At 34.1% G+C, this 11041-nt stretch overlaps 1 protein-coding gene across 2 annotated transcripts in view; it reads left to right on the top strand.

Moving 5' to 3' along the window:
* ABCD2 (ATP binding cassette subfamily D member 2) overlaps positions 1–8524 on the top strand; it is a 107097-nt gene extending 98573 nt beyond the window's left edge. For both annotated transcript variants that reach the window (XM_036761402.1, XM_036761403.1), the window contains exons 9-10: positions 1640–1765; positions 7679–8524. In XM_036761402.1, the coding sequence (XP_036617297.1) occupies positions 1640–1765; positions 7679–7898 (346 nt within the window). In that variant the 3' untranslated portion in view covers positions 7899–8524. The remainder of the gene's footprint in view (positions 1–1639; positions 1766–7678) is intronic.
* The last annotated feature ends 2517 nt before the right edge of the window (positions 8525–11041 follow it).

Here is an 11041-nt window from a genome sequence, read left to right on the forward strand (position 1 = left end):
CCAGAAGCAGAAATTGAACCTCTGCATGATTTTCTGATTTCCTATTGTACTATTTAACAGTAGCTCTTGAGGACAAAGCAGATGGTAGAGGTAATCAAGGGTTGAAGTTGGAAAAGACATGGCAATAGGACTAAGGGGAAAGGGATTAATGATTAAAGGACAAAATGAATATCCTCTAGTTTGGTCAAGATTGGGCAAGGAAGAAATAATCTTAAAGTACTATATAAATGCTAGGTATTATGTGGATTGGAGGACCTGGAGATAATGGAAAAGGTGAAGAATATATTTAAGAGGAATGAAAGGGAGAGATGAAATGATAGAAGGTTATGGTTGGATAGAGTTCTTGATCATGGAAAATAACTCCTTTTTATGATGGTGAGATCAAGTGTATAATTCTTGTAAATGAAGAAATAGGTAGTTGAAAAAGGTGATGATTTGGGAGTGTATGTCATATACTGGTTTATTGAAGTACTGAACACTTTTAGAAAGGATGGAGAATGAACTAGGGGCTAGTCAATAATACCCAATAGACTCTGGAAAGGGTGATAAATGTAGAGTGAACCTCACAGAAGGAGAAGTTATTGAATGATGGGTCGATGAAGTGAGAATTATGCCTATTCCTCTTCCTAGTTCAAAGCTTCATAGTGTAGGAGGGAATGTGCATTTAATCCTAGAGGGTATCCCCCTAGAGGAGAGCACAATTGAAGAAGGGCTGAGAAGGGATGGATTGGGGCATAGGATGTGAGAAAAATTAAATATTTGTGCCCAGTAAGTTGCACAGTTGGGATTCAAACCCTTGTCCTCTGATTCCAAATCCAGTGCTCTTTTCACTGTACCACACTCTTTCATTAGAAGCTACCAGCTATTACTTGCTCTATTTTGCTTCCCAAACTACAACTACAATTGTGTTTGTTTTAATAAGTGACATGGTAGCAAAAATTCAGAAAACAAAAGAAAGGTAAAGGCCTAGATTTCCTCCGTATTTTTGCTATAGCTTGTGGTTTTGGCTTTGATTGTGTTTTTCTCTTTGAAAATCTTGGTCTACAAAATCTTACTTCTATGTTCCAGTCTTCTCATTCTAGAGAATTTTGAGATATAATTTTTCTAGTAGGTCTTTTTTTATGAAGAAAAATAGCATAGAGCTGAACAAAATTCAAAGCTGGTTCTTTGGAAAGGCCAGCAAAAATAAAAAAAAATTGCTGAATTGTTTTAAAAAGAGGAAGGAAAATCAAATTAAGAAAAATGAACAAAATCACAAAAATGGAAAAGAAATAAAGAATGATCATTATTATACACTATTATACAGTCATATGCAAGCAAAACTGAGAATTTAAAAGAAATATGCAAAAATATGAAACACCAAAATTATCAGAATATACTAAAGAGATCTTAATATAGTTTCAGAAAAGAAAATTGAGCTGGCTTTAAGGGAACTCCCAAAAGAAAAAGAAAACCCTAGTCCAGATAGATTTTCAGGAGGGTGCTATCAAACTTTTAAAGAATTTTTAAATACCTCTACTACAAAATTAGTTTCAAAAAGTTGAGAAAGAAAAATCTCTACAGACTAGCTTTATTAGAAAAAAGTGAAACTTTTACTGCATGTATAAAATTATTAACATGTTAATGCTTGTTTTTAAAGACCAAAATATGCACTGCTGGATGAATGTACTAGTGCAGTCAGCATTGACGTCGAAGGGAAGATATTTCAGGCTGCAAAAGGTGCTGGAATATCCTTGTTGTCAATTACACACAGGCCTTCTCTTTGGTAAGTTCTTACAAAGGTTTCAAATTTGATGTCTTTAATTATTCATTTTATTTTCAGATTGTTGTGATTAATCAAACATCTAAAGAATTGTATCACAACAGTGTTGTGCACTAGAGGCCAGCGATTACATTTAAGCCTTTCTAATAATTTTCAAGTTTCTGTTAAGATGTGTAATAATGAAATTCAAAATTCACATCACATCACAATTTCAAAAAGTTTTTTGAGAAACCTATGTGTTGTTCTTGAAATTGCTATACATGTATTCTAAAAAGAAATAAAATATGATAAATGTTTGAGGTTCTATATACTAGATTTGGAAAGAAATGTAAAATATGATGTACTTTTTTAAGAAGGGATAATTTGCATGCTAATTCTCTAATCTTTAGAAAGAAAAAAATCAGTTTTAATATCATTTCCCAAATTTCTAAGGCAACATTCAGAAGAAATGGCTGCTGCGCCTCCCTACTTCCCCTCCCCCAATGTAATCGAAAGAAAAGAAAGAAAAAAAAAACTTTTTCAAGGTTAACTACAATATAACATTCTAGAATTCTAAGAACTTTATTAGAGTTTTTCTTTTTTATATACTGACAGTATTCTCATGATTCTTTTACTTGTTTCTATTCATTTATCATGAAGAAGGATTTGATAATAATAAGCTTAAAATGTACTCCATGGATAAAGCCTAGAAAACACTGTATTTAATATTTACATGCTGAACGTCATAATTTCTCTGCTTGCCCATTCCAATTCATAATTCAAAAGTTTTTATTTCCTTATACAGTACTAATAACTAAGATTGTTCTAACTTGCCAGAGTCCCCTGTTTTTCAGGAATGTTACACCTCTCATCACCATTTTAGCAGCTGACAGTTGATTGAATTTCATGCCCCAAACATGCAGCCAATACAGTCTCGAAATTGTACCACGTTGATAGGATCCAGTTGAGTTTACCCTTGAAGACCTCCTAGGGCCTAGGGGCCTAGACTAGGCCCTTGTGGGAAAAGTGTTTGCTTTTGTAAAGTTTTGGAAATTCAGTGGACTTCAGTTCAAGTTAAGCCTCTAGAGTTTTTTGTAGTTGCCATTGTATCTCTTCCTATGCTTCATTCCTAAATCCTCATCTTTCAGAGTCCATCTGAAGGCAGAGATTTCTATAGAATTTGTAATGTAGCCATTTGGTATAAACAACTATATGAAAATTAATGTAAAGTGGTTCTGACAACCTTGCTAAAAAATCCCTCCCTGCTACCCCACATCCCATATGAGGCTGATTTAGGTACAATCCAGAATAAGGCAATGTTTAGTTTCACTATGGACTCTCTTAAACTCCCCTGCGGAAGATAAAAAAAATACTTAGTTTATATTCCTACCTTTAGTTTATTCCCTATTCAATACATAGTCATACATTACTCCATGTCTTGAAAATCTTCACTACACTCAATGTGATGATAAATACCTATAATTCTTGCTGTTAGGGGACACTGAGCTTTGCAGATAGCTTGAGCTTTGGAGTTCTGAGCTGTAGTAAAGCTAAAGCCAGTCAGGTATCTGCCCTAAGTCTGGCACCAATACGGTGAGCTCCCAAGACTGGGAAGTCAGCATACTACCCAAGAAGGGGCAAAATGAACTGTGTTGGAAAAAGAGGAGGTCAAAGCTGTGCCAGTTAGCAGTGGGATTGGGCCCATGTGTGGCCCCTGCACCTCCAGTTTGGGTGAAATAAGGAGACTTAGATTCAAAAATAATTCAGTAAGTCTTTACTATTTGAAAACATTGGCTCCAGATTGCCCACTGTTGATCCAGAGCTATTTCATTTTGAGAATCACTCCCATTTTGTTCACATATATGTCAATATTCTCACCTTAGTGCTTGAAATGCAAATAACCCAAAATAGGACATACCTGTATAACCTGTTCTAAGATGCAGCCTAGCCCCCACATATGCAGAAACCCCCAGCCCTGAAACTGGGGAAAATGGTTATTGCATCAGATCAGCCTCAAGTCCCAGCAATGAGGACTTTGACGAATCAACCTTTGCCCCATCCCCTACTCTGTTCCTTACTTCTAGAAACCTATATAAACTTTTGTATTGTTCATTCAAGGAGTCATTGCTTCTTCAGGTGAGACTTCCCTGCTGGCAAACTCAAAATAGTTGGTCCGAAGAATATTTCTCAGCCAATCTCTTGTTGTTGCCATTCCCAACATCAACACTACTCAATCATATTAAACCTCTCATCTTGGCATTAAGGGTATTCTACAATTTGGCTCCAACCTACCTTTCCAAAAATGTCTAATACTACTCCTTTTTAAAATATTCTATATTATAGGCACACTGGACTAATCTCTGTTCCCGTCATACCTTGCCTTCTCCCATGCCCATGCCTTTGTTCAAGCCATATCTGAAATGAGTTCCTCTCCCTTCTTCACCCCATCTCCATCTGTTTGGGCACCTCCCCTAGCCAGCTAGGTGATACAGTGAATAGAGCCTGAAAAGAGCAGAGCCTGGAGTCAGAAAGGCCTGAGCTAAATTCTGGCCTCAAACATACCCTAGCTATGTGACCCTGAGCAAGTTACTGAATCTCTGTCTGCCTCAATTTCCTCAACTACAAATAAGAATAATAACAGCACCTGCCTTCAGACTTGTTGTGAGGGTCAAGTGAGATATTTGTTTGATATTTGCTTAACAGTACCTGGCACCTAGTAGCTTATTCCCTTCCCCGCTTTGTACAGATCACATAGTATGTACATATACATGATGGAGCATATATACATAAATATATGTGTGTGTGTATATATATATATATATATAATATATATATATGATGGAGTAAGAATTTGAACCTCATGTCCTGATTCTAAATCTAGTACTCTTATAAACTCCTTGTAAGATCTATTTCCTATGTGTGTATACATACATATATATTCATATTTGTTTTTACATATCTATATCTTTGTATTTTCAGTATCTAGCACAGAGCCTTGCATACAGTAGTGTTTAATAAATGTTTGTTATTGAATGATGAATCAAACCTTAAGCCACTTATGCCTTTCCTCTGGAATTCTGGGGTCCTCTGAACTTGGGATGAATAACGGCCAAGGCAAGAATGCCCAATTTGTGTTCTTCCTGCCTACTATTAAACTACATTTCCAGAGCTAATCCCAAATCAAATTGACTTATATTAAATGGAAAAGGAGACTTATCTCCCATGTTTAGTTAAATTCTGTCATTGAGTGTTATGCTATGAAATAATTTTTTATCCTGCTATTTTGGAATTTGAATAACATACCTTTTAGGCATGTTAGTTCTAACATTTTAAAATAAACTCTGTTAGTCATGAGAAAGAACCCCAAAATCTGAAATAGTTTTAGAAAGAAACGTATTAGGTCACTTAGTAGAGGAGGAAAGTCAGAAGAAGGTTCCCCTTCTCAGTCTCAAAGAGTTTTACATTATATAGGGTTTCAGAGTACCAGTACAGAGCAAATTATACTGCATTTTTTATGTATTAGATGAGTAATCATTGATTGCATCGTAAAAATCAATACTAATATCTGAATGTAAGCTGTAGAAGTTTATTAAATTATTAGATTAAATTAATTTTTATTAAATTAATGAAATTATTATTTTATTAAATTAAAGTTTATTAAATTATTAGATTCATTATTTATTAAGTTATTAGATCCCTGGATAAAATTATAGCTTTTCATTGACCACTTTTTTCCTTTGTGATGGAAGTATATTATAGGTTAACTGCAATAAACCTTAGTAACAGCAGTATTTTCTTTCTGCTGACAAAGCTATGCCCTAACGTACTTAACACCTAGAGAACACACTTCTGAAACTCTGGATAAGAGACACCTACACATATTTCTCTTCTTGTTTAGAAATCAATTCATGCTGTAGGAACAGAGTCGTGGACCTAACCTAAGTACGAAATTAAAGGCAATAGCTTGGTCAAGCTTGGAGTATGTCATTTTAAAAAGAATTCTACTTGCTGTAGTGTAATGCTCCTTGGTGTAGGATGCTAATATTCACCTAGGTAAACACAGAAGTTGAAAGTTCAATTGCTAAAATGCCTAAAAGGAGCCTATACAATCTTCTGTTCTTTCATTTCTATTACATTTCATTTTTTATTTTTTCTAATTACTTTTGCTTCCTTTCCTGCTTTTTAATTTTTTACAAATCTGCTGCATATCTTATTGTTACAGGCAAAGGCATGTGCTTTTAGACTTTAACAACCCCACTCTGCAACACTGTTGTAACGCATGCATTGTGTTAGCTTGAGTGGCTACTAGGTGGCACAGTGGGTACTGTGCTGGACCCAGACTCAGGAAGACATGAGTTCAAATTCAGCTTCAGACATAAATGTGTGGTCCTGGGCAAGTTACTCTGCCTCATCCATAAAATGGAGATCACAATAACATCTACATTCTAGGGTTATGAGGATAAAATGAAATATTTGAAAAGCACTTTGCAAACAGATAAAGCATTATATAAATATTAGCTGTTATTATTTACTTAAGCACAAAAGAGGAAAAAGAAGCCTGGAGTTTTGTTTGTTTTTTCAAACAGCTAAATACCCAGAAGTTAGGGGAAAGATTTCTACATAACAATAGCAACAAAAAAACTGTTATTAAGCACATGCATTCGCCAGGCCTTTATTCAAAAAGCATTTACTATTATTTCAGATAGAATTATAACAAACATTTAGAAGATTAGAAGCAGCACATCAAATGTAGTTGAGGGCTACTCAGAGCATGAACAGCAGTCTTAGCTAAGAGACTGATGGTCAAGGGAGGAAACAGAAAAAAATATAAAAAGATATAAAAACTAATAAAATATAGTAGACTGGGATTATTTAATGTAAAGGCGCATTACTAGAATAACAAAAAGAGGACTAAACATGGAGTCAGAAAACTTGCATTTGACCTGACACTTACTAGCTATGTAAACTTGTACAATTAATCTCTGAGCTTAAATTTCTTCATTTGCAACGTAGGGAAAACAATAATGATGATGATGATAATACTTGAATTAATTCATGGAATTATTTTAAGGATCAAATGAGAAAATGATGCCAAAATTATGGCAATTTGTAAAGAACAGTTACTAGTATTTCAGTAATTGGTATTCCTCATGATAGCCCTAAATTCTCAAAATATAGGCTATGACAGGCAGCACAGTATAGCAGACCAAAAGTCAGCCTCATACTCAGGAAGAAATGGGTTCAGGTCTTACCTCTGACAAATGCTGGTTGAGTGAACAGGAAGGTTAATTAACTGTGGTCCCTGGCAACTCTCTGTACAATAAATTGCAAAACTACAGATGAGTTGCCAGTCCAGGATATTTCCATACCTATTGTTTTCTCTACTCAAAAAATCACAAGTTTGAGGAGGGGGGGAAGATGAAAATGCTTTTTTTTAAGTCTGTAAAGTATATAGTAGATTTTCAAAATATTTCTATAAAAATGCTTAATTAAAAAAAAAGTATGCTTTGGAACTCCTCATTCCATCAGGATACTGACTGAATCCAGGGTGGAGAACCTATGGCCTTGAGGCTACATGTGGCTTTCTAGGTCCTCAGGTGCAGCCTTTTGACAGAACAAATCCTTTTACCATACATCCTTATTTTTTTTCCTCTCTGTATAACCTCTCAGGTTTCCATAAATCTAAGGTTATTTCAGAGAGCATAGAACATGATTGAGTATATTAGCATGACTTGTTTTACATTCCATAATAAAACAAATAGGGTAGAAACAATAAGCAATTTAAAGAGACAAGAATAAAGATTTTAAACTACCTTAGGAATTAGTCTCTTTCTATGTCCCTTTTGTCTACAAAACAGGCATCTTACTTAAAGATCTGTCTTAGCATATAATTCTGCAATCATTTGCTAATGGTATTAATTTGATTTCCTTATGCAGGAAATACCATACTCATTTATTGCAGTTTGATGGAGAAGGAGGTTGGCGCTTTGAACAACTGGATACAGCTATTCGTCTATCACTGAGTGAAGAAAAACAAAAACTTGAATCACAACTAGCTGGCATTCCCAAGATGCAGCAGAGACTCAATGAACTATGCAAAATTTTGGGAGAAGATTCAGTGCTGAAAACGATCAAAAAGGAAGATGAAACATCTTGATTTGTTCTGCTGAAAATTTTCGTTGTTGCTGTTGAAGACTTTTATGAGCTCTGAGACACTGTTACAGTGCACGCATTATGCTAACTTAAGCACAGAGGGAAAAATCAGCCAAAAATGGTTTATGAGCTTTGCGCATGGGGGAAGAATATGTTTTGAACTTTGAGAAGAAAATAACTGAATTTTGGAAAGAGTAATCACTATGGCTTATTCTAATTCCTAATTAAAGTTCAACTTATCAGGAAAGGGAGATTTTAATCAATCTGAGTGAATATAGGCAAGATACCAGACTCTTCAGTCTACTTAATGTGCCTACTGTATTAAACGAAATTTATTGTAGGCATGAAAGAACATAAGGTTTGCATTGTGTATACAGATGCATAAGACAAAAAGTTTATATAGGATTCCAGTCCACTTATGCTTCATTGTAAATTTTATGTTGTGTATTATTCCTAGTGTCTGCTAAATTTCAACAAAAAGAAGGTAGTTTATTAATAGGAGTGATTAAAAACTGCCACTTGAAAACCAAAAACATTGTGAAAGTAATGATAAGTATCTTCGGTTGTTCATGTATACTATAATTTTAGACTAAGCAACTTGATGCAGATATGTAACATCAATTCATGTTAATGGGAATTTCACATCTGTTAAGAGCCCCTTAATTCCAAATAGTGAATGGCTGAAACAAAAAAGAACAATCCAAAAAAAAGTTTGCTTCAACTTAGTATTTTCTTTGTAACTGCACGCAATCATAGTCCAGAAATGCAAAACTTACGAGTCTTTCTAATGGAAGAAGTACGAAATTATTTTTTATACTGTAACAAAAATAGACATTGCAAAAATATTAGAATGGAAACAAATAGAAAATCATCTCTCCCCAAATCAACTGGTCATGAAATTAAAGAAGATTGGTGGATGTGTTAAGAAGGAAAGTGGATTTAATAAATTTTAGTGTTAATACCATTGTTGGCTAAGTAACAATGATAAAAAAATGGAGATGGTATTAGAATTTGTTCAGTGAGGGAAAAGGAAAGATAATCCTTATCCTCATTCTTACCTCCTTGTTTCCTTCAAATCTGATAAAGTCCCTTCAACAAGAAGCCTGTTTGTACACAATTGTTAGCATGTTGTCTTCCACATTGGACTGTGAGCTCTTTGAGATCAGGAATTGTTTTGTGCCTTTTGTTGTATCCTCAAAACTTAGCACAGTCATTGGCACATAGTAGGCACTTAAATACTTGTCAACTATTACATAAAAATAATAACGATCTTCCTGAACCTCAGCAAATAGGAGTAAAGCAATGAACTTAAAATTTTTTATCATGGTGGTCCAGGTACTATGCAGAATATCTAGGTGATGTGGGTCAAAATAATACTAGCTAACAGTATAGTGCACTTTAAGTTTTGCAAAGCACATTACCTATATGTCTGCTCCAGATACTGATATAAGTAAAAGTTTCAATTATTTTTACTTCCTATTGCTCAGTGATGGTCCTCCACAAGTGAAAGAACAGTATTTGAGGTGCTTTGTGACACTGTGTGGACAGACCAGAAAAAAAATTAAAACAATCTAAACTTTTTGCTCCCTCAGGTTCCAATGACACATTTAGGCATTAATGTCATCTTTGTCTTCTTAGTTATTCAATTCTAAGTCAAGTTTCTTGAATGGAAAAGGAAGTTACTGGAAAAACAAAGAAATAAAAAAGCTTCATTCAGGCTATGATGTCTAATTGTTATGTCTTTATTATCTTTTGATTTAAAAAAAATCCAATAATTTCTAAGCCCTTTGTGTGACATAAAGCATATAGATTGCATATATGCCTTAGCATGTATTTAGTGTTTAGCATCAGGACTATTCTAAGGGGATAAGGACTAGAGCGATGGCATAGGAAACTCCTAGATAAGGAAGTTTCCTGTGCCAATGGAAGCCAGTACCTTCCCTGCAACTTATCGTTTTAGACAGTTGCCTAGAGCACTGAGAGGTTAAGCGATTTGCTCAGTGTCACACAGCCAAAATATTTCAGATGTAGGACTTGAACCCATATTTTCTTGACTCTAGGGGCAGCATTGATTCATTATGCCATCCTGTCTCTCATTTCATGTATATGGTATCCATATAATAAAGTGAAACTCTTTGCAATATTTGCCACACATAAGATTGGATGAAATTTGAATAATAGAATTTTGGTACACTTAATTGTTGTTGCCAATTGAAAGTCACCCACATTCATCATTTGAATTTTAGGTCCTATGAGAAACATTCTTTGTATCTTATTATTTTTGAAGTTGTTTCCTAACAGCAGGAATGTCTTATTAGAAAATTTATTTTCTAACAACATTAAAGCTATTTCCATAATGATCCACTGTGATATATCATATTTCATATTTCATATCATATTCAATGGAAAATGAGAAAAAGACCAAGAAAAGAAGCAGTCATCTTTGGATAGATCAAGAAAGACATGCAGAGAAGGGAAAACTGCGTGCAAACACTTTAATACTCAGACTACTCCCTCCACATTACCCAAATGTCTCCTCATTAAAGAAAACTTCTACAATGAAATATAAACTTGGTTTTGAAAACTGATTTAAAAATTTTTTATAACTTGGAAAGTAAACTACATTCTACGAAAAGATTACACTATATTCCCACAACATACAGAGTTATGCCAAGCAAGACACCAAAATAATGTGTCCTCTGTAAAGAATGACACATAAAATCATTCTGGATTAACTTCAATTATAAGAAAGAAATTGACACTCAAGCAAGTGAAGTTACATTTTCTTGCATATGGAATGCTTCCTTTTTAATACAGATTATTTCTAATGTCAAATTACAGCCCTGCCAATTAAGGTACAATTGAAGAAAAAAAAATTTATTGGAATCATTAGTTCCATGTAAAGTATCATAATTAACAATAAGTTTAACATTAAATACATAATAAAAAATGAAATTTGGTTGTAATAACTTCCTGATCCATTAACCCAGGAAAATCAGTCATTCATTTCTTTTATTAGAAACTGACCTCATGTGAGTGAAAATTAATGAGAAATAAATTTCACTTAATGATATCAAAATTTGTGTTGTTAAATTAGACAATGATTCTGTGTGAATGCCTTAGAATTTATTTGCTTCCTCCTATGTA

Source organism: Trichosurus vulpecula, chromosome 5, assembly GCF_011100635.1.
Source record: "Trichosurus vulpecula isolate mTriVul1 chromosome 5, mTriVul1.pri, whole genome shotgun sequence".
NCBI classification, from domain to species: Eukaryota; Metazoa; Chordata; class Mammalia; order Diprotodontia; family Phalangeridae; genus Trichosurus; species Trichosurus vulpecula.